Source organism: Sus scrofa, chromosome 1, assembly GCF_000003025.6.
Source record: "Sus scrofa isolate TJ Tabasco breed Duroc chromosome 1, Sscrofa11.1, whole genome shotgun sequence".
In the NCBI taxonomy this organism is placed as follows: Eukaryota; Metazoa; Chordata; class Mammalia; order Artiodactyla; family Suidae; genus Sus; species Sus scrofa.
The window spans coordinates 38,473,327-38,498,964 of NC_010443.5; the positions used below are offsets into that span (position 1 = coordinate 38,473,327).

Consider the following 25,638-nt stretch of genomic DNA (forward strand, 5'->3'; position numbering starts at 1 on the left):
CTCATGGTTCTTAAGGAAGTTCTAAATGTAGACGAATGAAGAGGAGGTGGGTCCTCACAAATGAGATGCAGCCACAAATCTGCTGCATCACCGAACCACTGGGACACAAGGAGCCACAGTTACAACACCTCGTTTCTGTTCATCCTTACATTAATTGTCTAACAATACAGCATGCTTCTTAAGGTTTTTCTCTTGTAATGTTATTAGAAAAGTAATAAATGAACTTAGTAAAAATGTGTTAAAAAACAGTTTCAAAGGATATATAAATTTGAAAAGTAAAATTCTCCCTCCCCTCTGGTAACTCATCCTCTCTCCTTCCCCTTGGGAAGCTCAGTGAAAATTTTGGCATTTTCTCCTGGAATTTTTATTTCCTTAAAATTCAAAAAGTCAGACTAATAGAGAAATTACTCTGATAGGGAACACTGGGATTTTCTAAAATAATGAGGCTACCATAATATTTCATGAAGATAAGCTGGGTTCCTTTCATAACAACCTTCCTGATATACAAGTGTACATCGTTATAGCCATAACACAGGACTTGATGGCTTTTTCAAAAGAATATCTGATACACATTCTTCTGTTAGAAATTATTTCTCATTATAGAAATAATAATCAAGTTCAGTGCTGATTCTGCAATCAGAGAGTTAAGCTTCTATATTCCTAGACTTCTCCCAAGGCCACAAGTAATATCCTGACTTTTCCTACATCAAACTTCTCTGCCATAATCTTTACTATATATAAAATCTGTAACAGAATCCAATTGGAAAAAAGAAAGCACTTTAGGAACTGGCAACTGAATTTATAAAGCAGGGAATTGATCACATACATGATTACAGAACAGAGAAGTTGAACTGAGAATGTTTAGGAAAAGCAAAAGCTACTCCCAGTCTTAGCTGGAGACAAAGAGCAGAAGTCGCTGTTGGAATCTGAATGCACAGCAAGTATAAGCATCAGGACATGAAGATGTAGTCATAGCTGGGACCTCTGGCACTCAGGGAGAGGAAAGAAATATCTGGATTCTCATTTCCTTTTGCCAATTTTCCACCAATCTCAAGAGTACCACTGGCTAAACTTAGAAGACAGATGATTTGGAACCTGAAAGGGTCAGCTCTCTTGAGATTTAGAGCAGAGATTTAATATCCCACAGTCCTATTCCCTGTCCTCAGAGATATAATAACAGGAGGCCTGGAGGGTAGACCAGAATGAGTCCAACCAATGCCCAGTGGTCAGCCAAGGGCACAGGCCATTGACATAAAACTCTTCTAGGCTGGAAAGTGAGGGCACAGAGTGAAAAAGAAAAAAGAAAATGGAGGAAGTAGACCTGAGTATCAGAGGTGGCTGGATCTAAATCCCTTGAGTTCCCCCTCCACTAGCAAAAAAAGATGCTTGAGGAACTCCTGTCATGGCACAGTGGAAACAAATCCGACTAGGGATCAAGCGGTTATAGGTTCGATCCCTGGCCTTGCTCAATGGGTTAAGGATCCAGCGTTGCTGTGAGCTGTGGTGTAGGTTGCAGACACGGCTCAAGTCTGGCATTGCTGTGGCTGTGGTGCAGGCCATCAGCTACAGCTCCGATTAGACCCATAGCCTGGGAACCTCCATATGCCATGGGTGTGGCCCTAAAAAGCAAAACAAACAAACAAACAAACAAAAAAAAAGATGCTCGATAGATGCTATACTGTTTCGATCTTGGTCCTGCCAGACTGTGAGGAATTTCTACCAGGCATGGCTGAGACAGTGTTTTCCCTACAGAATCATCATGTCTACTCTAGCACCCATGTTGGCAGCTAGACTAGAGGCTTCAGTCTTCCCATTACACTCTAGAATTGACTTTGAGTGGTAGCTCTCCCAGACTGGGTAACACATTCCTTCCCGGTAGTATGTGCAAAATCAGAGTGACTCAGCTGCAGCCAGATTCACCAAGGTTTCATGCTTCCCAGTGAAGGGCTTGCACACACCTTCTTGCCTAATAGAGGAAGGCCTTGGAGGGCCTCACTTCCCCACCACCACCCTGGGTTGGACAGACTTATGGATGCCCCATTCTTTAACTGAACAGAACTCCCAAATCCCACATCTCTGTAGCACTAAAATCCAAATTGTGGCTGCCTCACCATCTCCAACTCCACCATGGAGAAAAGCGTCACTGCTGGTGTAAGAAGCTTGGTTACAAACTAAAAAATTGATCCTGAATGGCCTGGCCAGTGTAGCTGGGTGCCCTTTAGTAAGTGTACCTGCTAACTGACGGATAGCGTCCAAAAGGACAAGAAATTTCACTCAGCATCTGGCATTCAGATCATTCAGATCCTTGCCAGAATAGCTGACACATATGATAGGGTTCAAATAAGCCCAGCTCTTCTCTCTTGAGATTCTAGAAGGAACTGAGACCCCAGATATGCTAAAGAAAGGAAGTAAGAGAAAGGAAGCTCAGGTCTCATGGGAGGAGGTCATAGAGTCTTTCCCTGAACTTCAGTGAGATCCTAAAGTCACTTCCATCTTGTATATGCTTTCTTGTTATACTCATCACAATGCAATTACATTGGAATTACCCATCTTCTCTGCTAGACTTTAGAAAATATGAGCAGAAGACCTAGGTCTGGCTTGCTCACTCTCATGATCCGTGGGCACAGGGCACATTAACTGATACTCAAAAATGTTTTCTGAAAAAGAAAAAAAATGAGGGAGGGAAAGTAGAAAGAAAGGAAGGCTTGCAGTGATAGAATATTGGTAAAAGACAAGATCTGAAGATTTCTGAAATATTGTTTCAAAGTATCCAATACCAAAGACCCCACTGACATTGAATGACACCAGATTTTGGTGATACTATATTTCTTCCATCTACAAGGCCTGTCATTCAGCTTGCTAAAACAACATTTTGCTGTCCCCATAGATCAGGAGACTTTGTATGTAATCCAAAACCCATATTCAATGAGTGACATAATGTTGTGTAGCAAGCATCCATCAACAGGGCTGACATTACCAAAGTTCCTTAACTGAGAATAATTTGCTGATCAAGAAGTTAATTTGTGGGGAATCCTGGTCAAATTTAACTAATAAATCCATTGTAAAGGCAACATGCCTGCTTTTATAAATTAGAACACCTCTAGAAAAAAAACAACAATAATAACACAGATTTTATGTCATTTTCCCATGAAAGACTAAAACTCATAGATAAATTATATTTAACAACATTAGAAAAATAATTTTTAAAAAGCATGGCTCTAAGAAGCATCTCATTATTTATCTTGTGTTGGGAAGGTTAGTTGTTTGTGAGGAGGGCATTTAAATGTGAGGTAAGCCTAAACAAAGGCACTGACATAAGAATGTTTATTCCTGTCATATGTTCTCTGAATAAAGAGAGTGAACTTTTAAATTTGAAAATATGGATCAAATTAAATTTGTTTTCAGGACATATACAGTACATATGTTCAGGGCTAATTTTCCTTGCAAGGAGATATTTAATGCAATTTTTTAACATACTAACGTGTTTCAAGCTATGGAGTTCTGTCTGCTTAGCAATTGCCCGTTTTTTTTAATAAAAACATTTTCATGATTCAAACCAAAAAATAAGTAATAGATCAAAAACAGCTTATGTTCTTTACTATAAAGGTTGTTGACTTCAGTATAATAATCTCACCAAGAAGCCATTTTCCAAATCTCAGTTAATCACATTTGGCTGAAAAGGATTCCTTTTATGTGTCTTTGCACATGTGCATGTGGCTAAAAAGGAAGTGGATGTAGTATGTGACTTGGGATTTAGCAGGGCCAATTTTAATCAGAAGGGTGAATTTGTAACTTTTTCTTTTAAGTAGCATTACACCTTCAATTAGAGGCCTCTGAAATCTCAATTCTTCTGTAGCTTCCTCTCCACACAAACACTTTAAATCTCAAAAAAATTCATTGTTCCTGTGGCTTTCCTGATACCTACCATCTGGAATCGTCCCTCCATTCCATGTTCATCCTCCAGTGGGGGCTTTGCACAGGGGCCTGATCATTTTGTCTCTAGGGGTTTATATCTGAACCAAGAGCAGACGCCCAGCCTAGAGATTAAGCTTTACATAAAGTGCAAGGCAGCCCCAGGTTAGTTAGGTTCTTGATGGACGTCTGGGAGTCATACTCTATGGAAAGAGGTGCTGATTCTCACTGGAAATTTCTCTGCCTCTTCATTTAGAAAATGTCCTTCTCCCATTTCTTCCTGAATTCTATAATCCCTTCACTCCCTAAAGAAGATGATAGTATCAATCACATCTTCTCATGAATTGATATTTGGAAGCTAAAGAGAATGTCATTACTCTGCCTGAATGAGGAGCGACTTTTCCAATTTTCATCTTTACCTCAATATTTTTCTGGATCTTCTTCTGCTATGTAGAGTCTGTGTTAGTTCTTTTTGTATAGTTACTGACAGCTAACTGAAATGAAATCTTTCTAGATGAGCAAAAGCAGACTTCAAGTCACAGCTATATCTTTATAGAATTTATTAAAATATTACAGCATTCATTCATGTTAATGAAATATTAATTTAATTAATCGATAGAATTAATCAGTTTGTTTAGCAACTTGATTGATTGTAATAAATAATATAGGGAGCACCTACTGGAATTATTCTAAGTCCTTAGAATACTAGGATGAAAAAGCCAAGCCCCTGTTTTCACAGGAGAGATAGACATTACACAAGTGAAAAAATAAATGAAAGACACAATGCCAGACTATGATAAGTGCTATGATTAGAAGCAAAGATGGGTAACAGGAGTGAGAGCTGGAGGAACCACTTCAGACAGAAGAGTCGATCTTTTTGAAGAGGTGAAACCTTAACTGATATATCAAGAAGGAGTCGTGGGGCATGAGAAGTTCTGAGGAACAGGCACTGGGCAAAAGAAATAACACATAATAAGGATCTGAGATAGAATATGCTGGGAGGGTTGAGGAAAATGAGAAGGAAGCAGGCTAGAAAGGCATCTACAAGGTGCATAGAGGCAGGAAGGAACTGGGAAGCCCAGTGGAAGTTTTTTCAGATGGTGTCTTGCAAGCCATTGTGTTAAACACTTTCCTACAGAATTATCTTTATTATTATAGGTTTAGAATTATTTTTCTGATTTTAAAAGGAGGTAACATACACATCATTCACAACTTATCAAAATATTCTCCTACTGTTAGATATTTAGATTGTCCAGTTATTTCCCCCCAATACATATGTAACAATTTTACAGTATTGCACATAACACTTTGTCCCAATTTCTAATTATGCCTATGACAAGACATGTTAAAGTTGCCTTTTAATTACTAATAACTTGTTTAGTAACACATATGACTTAAAAATTGCGTGTAAGGAACTAATACAGAATATTGATGCTAAGTAAGTTAATTCACTAGTCAGTTCTCTGATTCTAATTTGCCTAATTGGCTTAAAAGAGCATGGTGTTAATGCAGTAGAAGTTAACAGGCAGATGGCTATGTTACCTTATAGCAGTGCTGCTCAACCTAACTAGCAGGCATCTCTGGTTTTATAGGTCATAAGTAACACTTGTCAACCATGTTGATGGCTCAGCATATCCGTATCACTATTATTAGAAAATCAATGTTAAGTCCATTCTCCTGGGTTACTCCATTCATATACACTTCCCCACCCCGCTTTTCCAAAACCCTGACTCCTTTCCCCTATACCACTGAAATTGATGACCCATGCCTTTTATTTTACTGAAGCACATTGAAGCAATCGAATGAAAATTTCATTGTTATTTCACCTCCAAATCTTCAGATTGTCTGCATTTATACCCATCAGCTGTATATTTTCCCCTTGCAATAGATGCACTGTCCCTGTTTCTATCTAAGATCAACCCTCCACTTCAGCGCTGGAGCCTGTCTTTTCTCAGGAACTCAAAAAATTAGCTCTGACACCATCAATTTCTCCCTTTCAGTAGATTGTCATCATCAGCATGCAAACACGCTCCAATGTCTGCATTCAACAAAACATAGGCAAAAAAACCTCCCTAGACTTCCCTAGGTCTCTTTCGCTGCAGCTCAATTTTTCTGTCTCTTACAGCAACAGTCCTTGAAGAAGCTGGCTGTACTTATTGCCATTTTCCCATTTCACTCCTTCAATCAAGCTTTTTTTATGATTTCTCCACCAAATCCACTATTAGCAAAGTCAAGAGCAACATCCATTTTGCTATTTAATTTTCAGTTTTCAAAGCTTTTTCTTCTCATAATTTATCTTCCCTCCATCTTATTATTATTTTTAACCTAAATCTAGGACACTGAAGTCTCCTGACTTTCCAGTTCACATATGCTCCCCTTTGGTCTCTTTTTCTGAATTCTCTTCTTCCAGAACTGCAAAGTTCAGAATCCCAAAGCACAGTCTCTAGCTCTCTTCCTTTCTCTGTTTTCCTTAAGTCATCTAATTCTTGGGCCATTAAATTCCATTTCTATACTGAAGACTCATATTTACATCTATGATTCAGTACCTCTTTTGAATGTATGACTTAACACATTTTACTGTTTACTTAAAGATGTCTAATGGGCAGTTCAGATATAATGTGAACAAAATAGAGCAAGTGGTTCTATCCTCATATTCTTTGTCCTTTCCTATCTGCCCACTGCCTGCCCCAGCTCAAAAAATGGAAATATCTGATTCTTCTAACAATTCGAACTCTAAGTCTGAAAGTCAGTCTTGATCATTCTCTTCCTACACCCTTCATAGACAACATCAGCAAATCCTGTCACCCTAACCACATATCATATTGTTATAACAGGTAGATAGTTAGGCATGAGCAGAGAAAGGGTGCTTGGCGCCAGAGGAAACCACACATCATGCAAACAGCAGGGTTCATGGGTGGTTAAAGAAAAGGAGGAACCTCCAGACTGACAGGAAACCACACCTTTCGGGGTAATAAGTGTCCTGGGGGCAAATTTCCAATGTCCAATGTCCGGATGTTACTTGTTGCTCATTATGCCCGCATAATAATAAAATTAAAATAAAATTAGCTATGCAGATAAGAATTACCCACCATACATACACCAATGCCACAACACTTCTGATAAAACTAAATAAGGACAAAAATCCCTTCTCCCTTCGGGAGGGTGAAGCTGGGATGAAAATTAAGGAATACAACCCCCAAAACCCACTTTCCCAGTGACTATCCCATCCTTAAAATTAGATGCCCCGTGCAATTGGTGTGGCAAAAAACGCAGGACACCTGCTTGCCTCTCTGTCTGCCCCTCCTTAAGAGGTGTATTTCTCAAATAAATCCTCAATTTTCTTTCTCAATTTCCATCTTGTTTCTGAATTCTTTCTGCGACGAGACAAGAACTTAACCTTTGGAGACAATATTGAGACTAGAGCTAGATATAATCTTAAATGGCATCCACATACATACTTTTGACTATCTCCACTGCTCTCTCTGCAGGTTTAACTAAAAGCATCTATAACTTAGACGTAAATGTATCCACACTGATTTTCCTTTTGCTATTCTTGTCCCCTACAGAATATTTTCACAATAGCCATAGTGATATGTTATAAATAGAAATTAGATCATATCATTCTTACCCTATTCAAAGTCTCATTATGTATTATATATTGGCCCAATTCCATACATTTTTAGAAAGCTGAGAAAAAGTAGGAGTCATTTGCTACTGTTTTAAGTTCATCCAAATAGGAAAATCAACTTATAACGTTCAAATATTTTAACAAAGACCTATTATTTAGTTTTTTTAGGGAAACATTAACAAGATGTAGAAATTAAAAACTGAACGAAAATTAGAATAATGATAAAGGATGCTATTTGCCAGCAATTTCCATGGCTATGGTTTTGACAAATAAATTCAGGTTACACTCTGAAAATAAAGAAAAAAAGGTCACCACAGATGGGAATTTGTTTTTATTCATGTTAATATATTTTTAAAAAACATTTTCCAAACAATGTGTGTGTTTTCCTCTTTTTAGCTGGAAGTACATGTGAGTTTCCATTCTTTTAAGGCAGTTTATCAATTAAGCCAAACAAAACAATCATCCAAAATCCTGAGGACAGCAATTCCAGTGAGTGTGAAAGACAGGCTTTCCTCTCTCTGGGAAGGGCACCTCCCCCAGCAGTGGGCAGCTTCAGGAAAAATAAACACAGATTCAACAGACCCTGGAGATCTGAGGGGTGACAGATGTCACAGACAGACTGCCTGAATATGCTGCTCCAAGTCTTTGTCTTTTCACATTCTTTTCACTTCTGACATCTTCTCAGAGAAGGTAGCTTGAGATTTGGTCAAAAACATGGTAAAATAAAGATTTTGACTGTAAAATTCTCTGCAAGAACATGAAATTTATATTAAGCCAAATTTCCTTCGTTACTAATACCTTGTCTAATCATTCACATTACTTTGTCACGAGAGCTTCCTGTAGTGCCTATAAATTCCAGACTCTCTTTTTTTTTTCTGAATATGCAATTATTTTATTCCCCTTCTTCATCTGCATATGTCTTCAGATTTGGCCATTCCAGAGTTGTCAGGGAAAATAGTAGGGTTTGTGTTTCATTTGAATTTTAGCTTGACTGTTTGATAATGTTTTCCAAATAAGATCATGTCGCTTGTGCCCCTGTGGAGAGATTTGATCTCATGCAATACTCAAGAGAGTGGACTCATTCAGAAAACAAAATGCTTACAACCAGGAAAGCGAGCTAAATCTGGAAAATGTTATAACCCTGATAAATGACATTTATAATATAGTTTCTTCAGTTTTCTAAAAGAAATCCATAAAGCTGCTACAATTTGCATTTTTAATAAATGGTAGAATTAATTGCAGATGGAACGCCTATTTTTCCAGGGTTAGAAGATTGCAGTGAAATATTCTTTTCTTATTATTTCCTAAGCAATTAATACTTTATGGTTTTTATACAGTATCTTCACATTATGTCTATGTAATTGCAGATTCTGCTATCTTTGTTTTCAAAACTGTGCTTCTGGTTTTACATTTTCTAAGGAATACTTTAAAGAGAAAAAAAAAAACCCAGTGATAATAATTATTTGGTTATTTGGCAATATTAAACTCAGCTTTTTTTTTAATTGAGAAGAAGGAAACAGGAAGCAAAAGGACAAGAAGAATTGGACTCATTATGCCTCACACCATGGTGCCACAGTTAACATATTATATAAATGCATCCAAAAGTGAGTAGTAGGGGGTCTGGATGTAAAAAATGCTTAATGGATTAATTTCAGTGCTCATAAAATCAAAGTGCAAAAGCACGAGTCCATCCATTCTGCAGGCTGCCTGATGCATCTGGTGTATCAGGCGCCCCCAGAAGGGCCGCATCCGTTCCAGTGCCTGGCCAGCTCCAGCCCTCTTCAGGAGCAACTACAAAGTATGCCCAATTGTGTGATATGGTTCCCCTCTCAGGACTAATTGAGAGCACCAACCTCATTCTCACTTGTGATTCAAATAAAAGATTTGAGGACCTGTCACTAGAGATTTTTCTGGCAGAGTGGAAAATGGACAGAGTGTCCCTGTGGTATCAATGCAGCTACTTCGTTACAAAATGCCTAGTTTTTACACTAGGAACAAGATGACATTTCTTGAAATGCCTCCTAATTACTTCGGTTTTATATATTATATTACCTATGAGTGTGAAAACCCTAGAGTCCTACAATTACTATTAGACTCATTCCTCTAGCAGGTTACATGTGCTAATGAAGGAAAAAACCTAATTATAACTCTGTAAGTGGCTGTTTATTAGGGACTTATTCTCCTTTTACCCTTCTAAGCTGCTTTTCTGGATGCATCAAGCTACATATTTTGCCTTTTCTTAATATTGAAAACAAATCTTTAAAGAGGGTAAGTCACACCTGGAGTGCTATGTTGGAATGTAAAGCATCTTCAATATTTCAAAATTTCTTCATTTGGTTCTCAATCAGAAAAGAGATTTAACCAGTCTCATTTTCTTTGTATTATTTTCCATATAATAACAGTATTTAGTAAACATTGCTCCCTGGTTACCTATAGTGAACTGAACTGGTAATCCAAAGCTTCAACTGAATTTTCCATGTAATTTTAAATACAGGACAGAATAGAGGTTTGTGACCAATATGAAAGGCATGGAAAATAGTCACTTATTTGCTCTTTCTGGCCAAACAACCATGAATGCTAGAAGCAGAAAAATTGATTTATTTCACTATTTGATATCCCTTGAGTTATATTTTTATATAAATTCCCACAGACCATCAAAGTACCAATTGTCCCTGAGTGAATTCAGAGACAAAGAGGCTGATATTCTGCCCTCCAAAGATAATTTGGCAACTGCCAATCCAAACTTAATTGCCAAATGAGTTCCCAGGGTCATGTTAGGATGATGGTTTACAGTGAAGAAGGGGATTCTGATAAGGTTATCACAGACTGAGAGCATAAAAGGGGCTGCAATGGACAGTGCTGAAGTAGACACAATTCTCAAGTAAATTCTGCTACTGTTTCAGGATCAAAGAAACCCCCTTCATATGAGGTCTTTCTAATCTAGAAAAATTATTTTAAAAATACAGTGGTTTCAATACTGTTTTTTTTTTTCTCTTTAAATTCAAATATTTTTAAATTCAAAGCCATGGGACTCTTAATGGAAACATAGTCTTTTATTTTAAAATGGCTCTGTGAAAAATAAACCTATAAAAAACATCATTTTATTTATTTATTTATTTTATTTATGGCTGCACCTGTAGCATATGGAATTTCCAGGGCTAGGGGTCAAATTGGAGCTGTAGCAACAGACCTACACCACAGCCATGGCTACACTGCATCTGAACTACATTTGCAGCCTACACTGCAGCTTGTGGCAATGCTAGATCCGTAACCTACTGAGTGAGGTCTGAGATCAAACCTGCATCCCCACAGACACTGTGTCAGGTTCTTAATCCACTGAGCCACAACGAAAACTCCCAGTATAACTGTTTTAATTTGGCACAGAATAAAAGTTGTTGTTCTAGGATGATCTCTGACTAGGTTTTGGAAGCAAATGGAATGGCGATTGCTTAGACCATATTTATACCTGTTTTCTTTTTATTTCCAGCAGAATACTACCTTGGAATATTAATCTCTGGGCTTTCATTTTTCATACTTAACTTTTGCAAACTTCACCTAGTGAGTCAGTGACACTCTTCTTACTTCAGAGAGAATTATTATTGTTTTAGTAGGAATGCAAAAAGAAAAAAGTAGTTAATTTTTTTACTTCCAAAAAAGGCTTTCAAAGTTCACATCAGAAATAATAGCTTTGAAACTAAAGCTTTTGATTTATAAGAGAAAATAAAGAGAAAATAAAATATTAACTAAAGAAAGATTGGGTGTTGAAAACTGCACATAGTATATTTCTTAATAACAAATTAGAGAGAGAGAGCAGATAAGACCGTAGAAGCCCAAATCAAGAGAGAACAGAGTAAGAGGAGCTAGAGTAGAGGGACAAGGCATGCCTTTGAATGAATAGCAGATCTTCGCGTGGAGAGCAGCAGACTCAGCACATAGAAGCTGTTACACTGAATCCCACCAGCAGCATGGAGACCCAGAGGCATCAAGTCAATACCTGGAGACCATCCTACTATTCCAGGGAGCTCAGGTTGGCCATTTCCATTGCTCTGTGGGAAGACCTTCTACCAACATTTTACATGCACAATGCTATCAATCATCCAGCAGAAATAATGCTCATGCTCAAGACTTTGCTCGTGCTCATAGAGATTCTACTGTGTGGAAGGTCCTCCTTTCAATACCCAATACACTTTTAAGCCCCACAAAGAAAGGATGGTATTCTTGACCCCCATAGGGGCATCTGAAGGGGGAATCAGCAAGAGGGAAAGACATCGAAATACGAAAGTACAATTAGAACAGCTAAGTTACTAGAGCCACAGAAACTGTTTATATCATCTAGTTCTTGTGGAGAAAAAAAGCAACTAAAATCTTAGAGGAAACAGTAGAATTGTGAAATGGTTTACACTGCTTCAACCACAAGAGCAAAGGCAGCTGAAATCCAAGTGGGAATTCTCAGGATCTTTGTGGCTCCCAATGAAAGCTTCATTGAGCATATAGGAATTTTGCTGCCCTGGGAATAGGGATGTGCTCCTTCTGGAAATTCAATTACAGTTACAGTAACAAAACACTTTACCTCCTTTCAATCTTTTGTGTTTCTGTTGTCATCCATTTTAGTTCTAAATGCAGTTAAATTCCAAAAGACTTTAGTATTATGGTTTTTATTGTTTTTAGTCACATATTTATCCTATTATCTTTTTTGTTTCTGAAATTTCATTTATTGTTCTGGGATTTTTTTCCTTCTGCCAGAAGAATTTCCCTTATTTTATTTTTTTTGGCCACTCCCATGGCATGTGGAAGTTCCCAGGCCAGGGAACAAACCCACACCACAGCAACAACCCAAGACACCGGGTCTTTCACGTGCTGTAGCACAAGAAAACTCCAGAATAACTTCTTTTAGTATGCCCCTTCGTGTATATTTGATACTAGTGAATTATCTTGGATTTTGTTGCCTGAAAATGCTTTTATTTCACCTTTATTGTTGAAGGATGTTTTTGCAAGGTATGGAATTCTAGGTTGCCACTTTTGAAGCACAATAAATGTACCAATAAATTGCCTTCTAGATTCACTTTGTTGAAAGGTCAATTGTCAGTTTTTTAGATGTTCTTTGAAGGAGTGGACTTTTAATTTTGGTTACTTTTAAGATTTTTTCCCTTGGATTTTGATTTTTAGCAGTGCTGCTAATCTATACCTGGATGTAGTTTTCTTGGTATTTACTCAACTTGAGATCTGAAAGTCTTGTTGAATTTGTGGGTTGATGTATGCAGTCACTTTTGAAATACTCTGATATACTGAAATACTTCAGATATTGCTTCCGTCTAATTCTGTCTTTTTTTTCCCTCTGGCAATTCAATTATTTGTATATACCATCATTAATTGAGCTCCATATATTTCTGTTTTAATATTTTTATTTTTATTCCTTCCTTTTTGTGTTTGTCAACCTCTCTCAGTGCTTCTGCAGGATATTTCCTATTGACCTATCATCCTCCACTTTACCAATTTTAACTTTTGCATCTACTACCAAACACACCTCATGTGTTCTTACTTTTAAATGTTATACTTTTCAGTTCTGGAATTTCCATTTAATTCTTTCTACAGATCCCAAAGATCTTAGGGTGAATTCTTCATCTTTCAACACACTATCTCCAGTTTTTCCCATTATTTTCTTCAACATTTTAAGTCCTTATCAGGTAATTACAATATCTGAATCATTTGTTGGTCTGTTTCAATTGTCTACTTTTTCCCTTCACTATAATAAAGTGGATCTCTCTTTCAGCGTATGTAAGAATTTTCAATGGCCTAATATCGTGCATATAAGTAAACTGTTGGCTAATGCTATCTTTAAGATATCTTTCCTTTTCCTGAACCACACAGATAAAGTAATGCTGGTCAGTTTATTTCAATCGAGGACTGTGCTGAGTAGAGCCTGGATTTTAGCCCTGGTAATGTTTAGGGTATCTCTCCTTTGCCGCTGGCTTGTCCTGCAGGTTTCTCAACTGTAACCCATTTATTTTGCAGAGCCCCTCTTCTGTCTTCAATCTCCATTTTGTAAGACTGACAAAAAAATCTTAACTCCACTTTTCAGTCTTTCCATTTACACATTTAGCTTTATACAAAATTTATCAACCCTAAGAAGAAAACCGTCCATGTGTTTGAGGCCCTCTCCCTTAAAGCTATGCTGATTTATATGCATAATCCAAAAACAGCCTTCTATGAGTTTAAAGCTTAGATTCTTAGATGCCTTTTCCAATAAGAATCTGCAAATGCCTCCAGAGTATAGCATCTTCAAAAGGTCACTTCATCTCTTTGAGGTATTTACCTTTCCAAAGTATCATTACTTCAGCACACCTCTACTGCTTTTGATTTATTGTCCAAAGTGTATATCAAAACACACAATAAAAATATGCATTTGAGGCTTCACCTCATGGTCAATCTATAAAGATGTCTATAGCCCCCAAATACAAAAAATTATTTTTCCTGCTTATTCAGGTTTTTTGAAATAAATTTTGCTTTTTACTTCTCTGGGTAAGACATGAATTAAGGAAGTTGGATTTTTGGGGGATGGTGATAAATTCTTTTGGACATGTTGAATTTAAGGTGACAGGGAACTGACATAACACAAGCAGAAAGTTAGAGATGTGGGACTTTACCTTAGCAACAAGGTCAGGAATAAATATATATATCTGGCAGACATATGTGTAGAGATGATAATCTAAATTATGACAGTGAATCACATTTTCACATAAAGGAATGTAAAAAGACAAGTAGAAAAGTCCTATTCCTCACATTAGGGCATTAAAAAGAAGTGGGAAAACTAAGGAAACAAAAGAAAATTAAAGAATAAAATAAGCAGTTTAATTAAATGCACCATTAAAGGAAACAAGATAACAGGGTGGTTACAGCTTGACCAAATTAAAATAGGTTGGTTCATTTCTATTTTGGGAGAAAATTAAATCATATTTAATTCTCAATAACATGTAGGACATTTATCCTACATCTAACTGCAAAATCTATTTTGATGTTTGGGAAATATTTTCTTCCTAATCCATTTAGTGGTAGTTAATTGAAGTATTCTTAGACTATCTGCATTTTACAGTAAGAAGGATAAAAATATGAATCTAATCAATTATATTCTTGATATTTGCTACATTTAGGTATTCTTTATTAGTAATTACACAGATATTTTTGCTTCTTGAATAATAGCATTAATTCAAAAAAAGATTGAGATCTCTCTCCATACCACCTTTTTTCATATGAAATCATAAAAACAAATTTTGATACTGTGTTGATTTAACCAAGAAAAAATATCCAAATATCATATGTCTTTTCAAATGAATAATTAATTTTTTTTAAATAAAAGGAATAAAACTGGGATTGTTGCAATAGTATGTTATTCCACACAGCACTCACATCTGGTTTGAAGGATTTGTTCTTATTGCCTACAGTGTATGACAGGTTTTATTCTCTTCCTGTCTCTTATGTTTGCCAAGGGTACAGTTTTATTCCTCAAAGCTTAAATAGGCCACATTCTTATATTGCTTTTTTTATATGCATTTTTTTTTTTTGTCTTTTTAGGGCCACACCTGTGGTACATGGAGTTCCCAGGTTAGGGGTTGAATGGGAGATGTAGCCACTGGCATACACCACAGTCCCAGCAACATGGGATCCGAGTCACGTCTGTGACCTACACTACAGCACATGGCAATGCGGGATCCTTAACCCACTGAGCAAGGCCAGGGATCGAACCTGTGTCTTCATGGATACTAGTCAGATTCAGTTTTGCTGAGCCATGGCAGGAACTCCTACATACAAATTTTTAAAGTGAAAAGTTATATCTAGATCTCAGAAGCAACTTTCAAAATCATTAAAACATGACAGCTTTCTAGATATTGTGATTAAAAGCATTCATTAGATATAATTAATTGCTCTAGGCTATGTTTAATAAGGTAAGTTTCTGATAATATAATGAAGCCCAAGAGATATATACTTGCATCCCTAGTATCAAAGGGTTAAATACAAATAAATTGGGTTGTTTTAAGTGTAAAATAATCTCTTGGTTATTCCTTCATGATCTGTAAGTTAATTGTTTTATTTCTAAAGACAAGTAGTGCATCATTCACTAATGTTGCCTATAAATTACAAAAGTAGAAACTGAGATCTTAAAATAGTCATATAAAGAAAAGTGTTAGGACGCAATTTCAGCCTGAGTAATTTACAACTGTAACACATCCAGTAAAATACAGGTTTTTACAGGTACCAGAAAAGCACTATTTTTTCCTTGTGTATAACTATTCAAACACTATTTCATAAATTTCATCTTCCCAGGTGCTGAACCTAATAGATTAATTACCATATTATATGTGTTTTCCTTCTAACAATGCACTTTGAAGTTAACTACAGAACAAAGAACACATTTCTTCTTTCTTCAAAGTATATCATTTCAGTTGATAACTGGGATAACTCCCCATTTCTCTATATATGATATGTGAGCAAAGATAATCACAACCGAACAGAATAATACAACAGTACAATAAGACTATTTACATGAGGAATTCTTAAAAATATGAATCCAATAGTCCAGGTCACATTTCATGCTCCAAGGTAGTTGCTTACAAAGTTTGCAAACACTTTGGGTTACAAATTAATGTCCTCTATGTTTAATAGGTCATCTATTAAAATATCATTCCAGAAAGTAATACACTAATAGGATATTTTTGGATATTTATTACAACACTAATATCTAAACCATTAATGCAAATAATGTGGAAATAATTATGCAATGTATATGTTTAGTTTTGCTATATTATGTACTAATTAATACGATAGTCCCAATATTTTATTGGGATCACTGAGACCAAGTTTTTAAAAAGCAGTCTGGCTGATGAGTTTTATTTTCCTAAATTTCATTGGAATAATAATTTAAATATATTGATATTTTAACAATAATGTTGGATTTACACAGAGTTTTTGAAGAACAAAATATATTACCTATACAAGGATGACTACAAAGTAAACTGAAGATCAACCAGGTCAGTCCTGAGGATCATATTACTATAATCAAGCCATTTCATTTCTGAGGGTACCCATTAGGTTGATTAATGATGCTAATATCTGTTTCTTTCATAAGTACATGGCAAATAGTTTAGTAGAGAAAACAGAAAAGACACTGGAAAATGACAACACAAAATTTTAAACTCTAACAATAACTAAAGTTTGCCTTAGTATTTTGCCACTTTTTATCACATCTTGTCAATATTCATTACGAAGAAATCATCACTTTGCAGAAATTTTATGCAAATAAATACACTTCTTTCACATATAGAAAGATCACAGAATTTCCACCCTGATTCTACTTTCCATATTTCTCCTTCAGCCTCAAACAAACTGACCCATTCATATGGTCAAACAATTTTACTTTTTGGTGAGGTGAGGAAAAATAATGGTTTATATTCTGTAATCTCCGTATTATCAGCAGTTTCAGGAGTCCCATTTTTGAGCTTTCATATCTCTGTGCAATTTTCAATCACCATTACTTCCTTCTGGCACTGTTTGACTTGAAGAATGTGAGGCAATTGCAGAAGCTAAGGAAGTAAATGGTATAAATACACCTTTCTCAAACCCTTTGAGCAGGAAAGGGAGGAAAAACCTGAATGGCTAACAATATAACTTTGCCTTTATGGTTTTCCTTTAGATTATTTGTTAAAAGGAAATTATTAAATTTTCATGTGCTCTGCAGAGCCTAGGCTTGGTTTATAAGATGAAAAGAAAGGGAAATATTATTAACTGCTTCATTGCCACAGAATAGTCATTACCTACCTGTGTGCATTAGAAGAGTTCTTAGATATTTGGGTTGCAAATATCTTGAACTCTAATGTTTGAGGATGTGTACTCACTGTGGTTTCAATGCTTATGTCCAAGGTCATGCAACTGCAAGCTTTATGCCGTGCCTGCAGTCATCACGTGGAGTAGTATAAGCAGAATTACAGAATATTTGTGCAGCTAGCTTGGCTCAACTTCTTGCATGCACTCTCTCTCTCTCTCTTTTTAATATTAAACAAAGTCTCTGATCTGTTGGATTATTCTACTCAACCAATATGCCTGATGCCTGTCTTCCAATTATTAAGGCGATTATTTAAAATTGAAAGTATCATTAAGTCATTTTAGTGAGGACTCTCTTTGGAAAACGTGGGTTATACAACAGAGATGTATAAATTGGGTAAGGAATTCAAGACCTAGGAAATGTGTATGCTTTTCTGGCACGGAGGGAATGTGAACTTTAAGCAAGAAATTAAGTGTCCTTCCTAGAATCACCTAAACAATTCCCTTTCATTGGTCAGGGCATCTTAGAGAAAGGATTGCCTGCTGTCGACAGTGTGGAACATGGTGCCTGGCCAGGATGATAGAAATGCCATCCACCAGAGCAGATTTTGCAGGAGACCAGAATGAGGACTTTCTAAAATCTGACCATAAAACCACAGGTTCCAGAAACTTTGGATCTATCTCATACAGTAATGTTACCCTCTTATTTCATCCTTCATCATTTGCCATTGGAAAAAAAAGACTATTTATACTTGATATAAAACCATATATCACAGTTAAACATTTTTGAAGATGCTCAGAGTGCTTTGTAAAAGTCCTGTATGCTATATTACAAACGTGTACTACCACTACCCCATCTCCTGCCTCCCAAGATATATAGGCCTGTAAAGGTAGTTCTTGGTGACTTTTTAGCTCTTGTAGCCTTTTAAAGCAAGTTATCGCCTCTGCATTTAAAAACTGTCAACATCTTCGCAGGGCCTTTCCGCTCTAAGGGATAGAGTTGTAAAGAATATTTTACAGTCTCTTTCTTCCAAAGCTAATATGAAAACATCCAAGTTTACCACTCTCTCTATATCTTAAGAAAGATTTTCTACTACTTGGAATGGATTATCCCATTTGACTTATTTGCTGTTAATTGCATGCCAATAGAAGAAGGATGCAAGTTTTAGAGATCTACAAACTGCATTATTTCAATAGTAAAGGCATTTATGTTAGAAATATAATAGCAATACACACATATGTAGACACACACACATATACACACTCACAAAAAGACAGAACAAAATAAACCTTAGTGAAAAGCTAAGTATTTTAAGTTTCTCCTAAACTATTTTAGACTAAAAGGATTATTTACTTCATTTATACAGTAAATGATATCCCTCTGGTAACAGTTTTATTCAACTAAAACCCATTATTGTTTGAACTATTATATTGCTATTTGGGTCCACTCTGGAAAATCTTTAGCAGGGTAATACGCAAACTAAGGGATTTCAAAAATCTTCAAGATTTTTTTCTCTGAAAAAAATTTCCTACAATGCTTCAGAAACCTCTCATCACTCAATGTTTTAAAAGTATACAGCATGATCACTGCAATAACAATATTTCACATAAGTTTTGCTTAAAATAATAAAAACTCATTCTTTGTGACACACTGAATCATCATTTTGATGGTAGAATTGCAGAGAGACAGATGAGGACACCTTTCCATTTACCTTCATTTGAGGTGCATCTAAGTGACAAGAGCAGGGCGAGACTCTGCTTTGTTAACACACAACTGATGACTCAGGCAAATCAGATGGCAAATTACCTTTGAGAGGTCCCCAGCCTCCAAATAGAAGCAGATAACAAACACGTTCCACGTAACCCAGAGGACTAGCCAGACAGCATACTGTAGAAAAGCAAGAGAGAAATATCATGTAATTAATTTTGAACCAGCTAAGTAGGATTTAAATAGAATTTGAACTTCCGAACACCAAATCTTAAGATTAGTGGGAAATTAGATATTACTTCTTTCTAAGGAACAGGGTAAAATGTACATTTATCTCTAGTTCTTTTTTTTTTTTTTTTTTTTTTTTTTCTCTCCTCACTGTTATGGACTCTTAGTATTACAGCTCAAACTTGTTTAGGAATTTTGTTGTTGTTGTTTTTAGCCAAAAGAAAGGGTAGCCCAAATTTCTGTTTTAAGGAGGAATGGTTATGGTTTCTACACATCTAAAAAAAAATGATGCCCTGATAGATAATATCAATGGTAATCTGTCGAAAAGAGACCACTTATCTTCCTTTAGCAAGATCAACCCATGTGTGATAACATGTAACTTTTTCCCAAGTTATCTAGGGTCATCTTCAAATCAGTCTTCACACCTCTGTCCCATCTAATCGGTTTTGCTCTTTGGTATCTTCTTTCCATTTATCTTTTCATCTTATTCTCTTAGATCTCCCATTATAGTGACCATACGGTTAATAGCTGTAATTTATTCTGTTGTTTATTCAGTGTGCTTTCTTCATCAGTGACAAATTTTTCTTACCTGAGCATTCAGTTAACTAAAACTTATGAAGTTTACCATAAATTTACTATGGTAAATTTATAAAATTTACCGTAGTCCTGAGCATTCAGTTAACTAAAATCTATGAAGCCCCTAGAAAGAAACATGGTAGTAAACACTGAGGATGCAGAGACCAATGATAGATTCCCCCTAAGTTCAAGTGAAGGAAGTAGTTTAGAAAAGAAATGATTCTTATATAAGAACATAAGTAGATATAGAGTCTGAGCTCAAGGAAGGAAGATGGGAGACATGTAAAACTACCCTGAGAAAAGGTAGACCTGCAAAGTTTAACAGAAGAGGTGAAACAAGATAACTTAAGGATTTTACCAAGTGTAGGGGTTGAAAGGGTGCTGTAAACAAAGAAAGTAATAGTGTGAATTTAAAACAAAAAATGGGCAAGAGGCTACCATGTCATTTTCCTGCTAAATAAATACCAATGGGCTCTCATTCTACACACAAGTTCCAAAAATCTTTATTTTAGAGTTCAAGGACCTCCATGATTTGTACCATATTATCTTTTCAGATACATGTTTCAGTTCATCTCTCAAGTCATTATGGGTTACAGATGCACTGGATTACTTGTTGCTCCATGTACATGGAAAGCTATTTATCACCACTGTGCCATTTTGTATGTTATCCTTTATCCTCTGATAATTTTTCTTTTCCCTTTGTACTTCTTTTACCACCTATCAATGCTTTATTTTTCATCAGAAGTCAATATAAATATCATCTCCTGAATGATATCCAGTTGGAAATGGTGTACCCCTGCTTCATGTATACAATTAAGATCTCCGATAAAATCTTATTTGCTTGAATTTAATTCCAAACATGGTATATCTAATTATTTGCATATTTTCTCCAGTGCATGATAATAAGTTCCTTGAGAGAAGCGACTGTTTATATCCCTAAATTGCTAACTTAGTACTTTGTACAAAATAGGTACTCAGAAAATATTTTCTAAACCAATCAATGAATGAGGAGCAGTAAGAAAAAAAAAAAAAAAACTATTTTCGGAGGCAGCACTCCTTCCACCCTTTCTAGGTCTGGTTTTTATGAAAATATTATGATAATTCATGTAGTGTGAGAACTGAGAGCCCTAAGTGATGAGTTGATGTAACAATAAATTTTACATAATTTATTAACTTTATATCAGCTGTTTTCCAGGTGATACGTTCATCTGACTGCTGAATACTTGCATTGATCAATGAGAATAAAGTAAGGGCAAAACTAAATGGTCCAAAACAAAAGAAGGGGTTTGAGACATGAGGGCTGGGAACTGGAAGTAAGATCACGAAGCTCAGTAGGCTGGAGCAAGGAATTTCAGTTCTAGAACAGCAATCTATGAGATGTCCAAGTTTGCTTAGTATTAGAAAGTAAGAATTCATCTCACAATTTTTTTAAAATACTAAAATCTAGATATATTGGTCTGTTTTGGATATTTTGATATTAGTCTTAGAAATATAATGGACTGAGTCCTACTTTAAGAGTAAATAGGTGAAGGGAAAAAAAATGCCTATAAGTTCCTGTGACCTGATTTAAGTGAATGTAAAAAATAATGAAAGCATGATTGACTGAAATGTTTTATTATATTCTTTGTTCTTGGTGACATACTTTCCTTACCTTTATAATGGAGGGCTAAATAGGCACAATTTTAAAAGCCAAAGTTGCAGTATAAGTAAAATACTTGATAAGAGTAGATGAAACACACTGTAGTACATTTATTAAATATTCCTGAAAATGACACTGGTTGGCAGGTTTCCTGATGAGGCATTAAAGAATGCCAACAGAAGAGCTATAGCATCTATTTTGCAAATAAAGTTATATTTTAAGATCATAAAACACTGAAAATATTACCTGCATCCACGGGGCATGCATGGCATGATCACGCTTTCATTATATAGTGTATATATAGTAAGAATTTGGGATTTTCATCTAGATTAATTTTGGTATTGCTCATACTAAGTTACTTGCATGTATGTGCATGTGTAAATGTATAATTAGGTTAGTTTAAAAATCAAGCTAAAAAGAAAATATATGCATTAGTTACTGAAATTAATAATTTTATGGAAATATAAGTAAGATATAATGGGTTGTATACAAATAAGTTGAATACAGAAATTAAGAATTTAGGATCTAAAGTCTGGATCACTTAGGAGCTCAATGGCTATCTTCAAGTTTCACTGCACTTTAGTTTTCCCTAATGTAAGATCATCTTAAGTTTCACATAAACCAAACTTATGTTGTTTATATGAATATGGTTTGAAAGTAGTCAATATTTGAGTTCTTACTCCATGTTGCTATTTTATGATGATTATATTCCATCATCCCTTTTTTTTTTTAATAACATAGCAGTGATCTCCACATTATTATCTCCCTAGGATGTTCAAAAATATACTTTTTACTTTGTTAGGCAAAATATTTTTCCATCTAATTCAACTTGCAATCTAGACTTTGTTCCTTTATGAAACAAATTCTTCTCTATAACATGTTTATTTTTGATACATTCATGCCAATAATGATTGATGATATTTAATAAAACAAATCCTTTCATTTGATTTCATTAAAATACTTTTATTTATGATTGATTGCACTTCATAATTATAAAGCACTTTCTACGTTATACTTTATGAGTTGCTTTTTCATGGTATTTATTACTAATGATTTTGTTCTTTTTTATCCCATTTCTCCTATAGTCATCCAGAAGGACATGGCCGTGTCTTCGCATTTCTTAGCATTCTGCATTACAAACTTGTAGTCCTATGATGCACTCCATTAAAGATTTTCAAAAGTGAATTATCACCTTTAGTGGTGTGGTACTTGTAATAAACACAGAAACCCACACTAATGCTACAGAGGGTAATCCTGTTTTGCATCATTATTGAAAGGAAGGGTTTTTTCCTAATTTAATTTTCATTTAACTTCGATCATTAACTTTCTCACACCGCCTTTGCTCATTCCTTTTTCTTTTTCCTAACTTGCTTTCCTCAATTCAGTAGCCAGTGTTTACTTAAATCTCTTCTAATCGGATTTTGCTTGGTTGCCTAAATATTGAGGAGGATTTTGCATTCCCTTGGCATTTGGCTTATGAACAATTTTTTCAATAAATCTTATCATTCACAGTGTTCTAAAATTACTCATCATAATTTAAGAGTGTAAAGATTCATACTAACTTTTTCCCAGGTACTACAGTTGAAGTGATATAATTGACAATTGCTCAGTTTGAATATAATTGAAAATGATGTCCTGCATAGGAGAGATAACATACTTGCCAGATAGCACCTCACTTTAAGGGTTGATTTCTGCAGCACTAAGTGGACCAGTTGAGAGGTTGATTCAACTTGAGTCCCCAGCTAAATGCTTAAAATTATCAGCTTAAAAAAGGTTGAATTGAGCCATCATGGCTTCCCTGTTGTATCTGTGGCTCCAATGATGAAATCAAATTAGCTGTATAAGATGAAACTTGTCAATCATGATAGGCAAAAATATTGGTCAGGTCCATAGACAAGGTATCATAAGTATTATACAATACGTAACTACTTTGTGCAATGGTTACATAATAATTAGAAAGAGCCTCAAACTAAAAGGTTGATAAACATTTTATTGGAAAGTAATGAGTTATAACTAATGACACTGCCAGTGTTTTCCACCTCTCTTAAAAGAAAACTGCCTAAAGTCTATAATTAATTTTTAATTATTATTATTTTTTGGCTGCACTTATGGCATGCAAAAGTTCCCTTGCCAGGGATTGAACATGTGCACAGCTATAACCAGAGCCACAGCAGTGATGATTCTGGAGCCTTAACCTGGTGAGCCATGAGGGAATTTTATTTTATTTTATTATTATTATTTTTTTAATTTTTAATTTGTCTTTTGTGTTTTTTTGTTTTTTTTTTTTTTTCTTGAGCCGATCCCGCGGCATATGGAGGTTCCCAGGCTAGGGGTCGAATCGGAGCTATAGCCACCAGCCTATGCCAGAGAGCCACAGCAACGCAAGATCCGAGACGCGTCTGCAACCTACACCACACCTCACGGCAACGCCAGATCCTTTAACCCACTGAGCAAGGGCAGGGATCGAACCTGCAATCTCATGGTTCCTAGTCGGATTTGTTAACCACTGCACCACGATGGGAACTCCAGGGAATTTTATTTTTAAAATGTATTTAACAAAAATAAAATATATGAGCTTTAGCATCATTTTTTCAAGTTTTCTTGTACATACATACACAGATACAGCATTTCCACTTTTATTTGAATTATATTTAATTTCTGCCTTGAGGAAAACTGGAAATTTTATGGTATTGAATTTCAAAATAATTTATTCTTTTATGAGGAGGCTATTATTTCAAACAAATGAATTTCCCTATTTTTCTCACTAATTCATAATAATTCCAGAGTTGCTTTTATAACATTAAAGTTCAGAAACAAGCATTACTTGTATTGGAAATTTAAATTTATGATGTCTCTGGCTTTTTTAATTTCTTATTTTTTCATTTATGTCTTGAGATAGAGAAATATTGGAATAATGTTTTAGTAGAAAACACTCCATTTTTTCCAAAGAAAATATTTATATATTTATTCAGAATTTTTTGATACTAGACAATTTCTCATGCCAAATGTTACTAAGTTAAAAATTGAATAATAACTACACTTCTTTTCTAATTACATTTCACTTTATCTTGTAACTTTAAAATTTTTAATTATGAATATAAATTTTTATGGATTCTCAAAGAAGCATCTTTCTTGCAAACTTTTTTCTTGTTTTCTTTCTCCTTCCTTCCCTCCTCCCTCTTTTCCTTTCTTTTTCCTTTAATATATTCAAGTTGCAGTGGGATTGTAAATACATGAGGCCAGAGACTATATTTTTATTTACCAAAAAATGCCTGGTATAACATATATGCAGGAGAGAAGAAAGGGTCACACACACACACACACACAAAACACACACAGACAGAGAGAAAGAGAAGAAAATATATGTAAATATATATTAATGATCTAAATTACATCTGTGACTTTCCCTTAAAAACAACTGAAACCAAGAAGGGCCCTGTGGGGCTCCTGGGCACAAAAGGCCTTCTGTGCCTCCCCATTTCTTGTGTTTAGGAAATGGGTCTCATTCAGCACCAGGACCCTCCCTGACTTTTAAGGGGTAGTCTCAGACAGTTTGCTGATGGGGAAGGAAGGGGATGCAAAGTCAAGGGAGGAAAGGTCAAGCAGCAAGAGCATAGTCTTGGGGTAATATCCTGGTTCCCACTCAAGGGATACACATAATAATGTAGGAATCTTATACACCTAAAAGTTACATTCCTTATGCTTGTTTTAGAAATGAATACTTAAAAACTGAACAGGTTGGAGCCCTTCTTTGTGCTTCTCCCTCATTTGATTTCACCCTATACACCATCACCTGTAAGCTAAAGATTAGGCACCCTAAGCACAATTGCCTGTAGGTTAAAGATTATTAATTAGCACACGATGTTTTTCAGAAACGTTCCTAGTTTGTTCTAATCTTTGATCAATATCCCTTTTTTGCAAGTACTGTTATTCTAGGCAATAGCCCAGAAGACCACCACCAGGATCACACTGAGATCTGACACCAGATTCAATGACTGAGATTCCTCCAAAGAAATAAGAATGCAGGTCTGCTCCAATCCTGATTCTTACCTGAAACCCTGTTTTTCTCCTTTTAGACTGTAAAACTCCCTGCAGTTCTTCCCCAAAGGAGGGGCACAGTCTTTAAGGCCTGCT

General features: G+C 35.6%; 1 protein-coding gene across 21 annotated transcripts in view; it reads right to left on the minus strand.

Moving 5' to 3' along the window:
* NKAIN2 (sodium/potassium transporting ATPase interacting 2) overlaps positions 1-25,638 on the minus strand; it is a 1,025,964-nt gene that overhangs the window by 459,075 nt on the left and 541,251 nt on the right. For all 21 annotated transcript variants that reach the window (XR_002338465.1, XR_002338481.1, XR_002338499.1 and 18 more), the window contains one exon: positions 19,161-19,241. Coding sequence is in view for 7 of the 21 variants with exons in the window: in XM_021072767.1 (XP_020928426.1) it covers positions 19,161-19,241 (81 nt within the window). In the remaining 14 variants the exon portion in view is untranslated. The remainder of the gene's footprint in view (positions 1-19,160; positions 19,242-25,638) is intronic.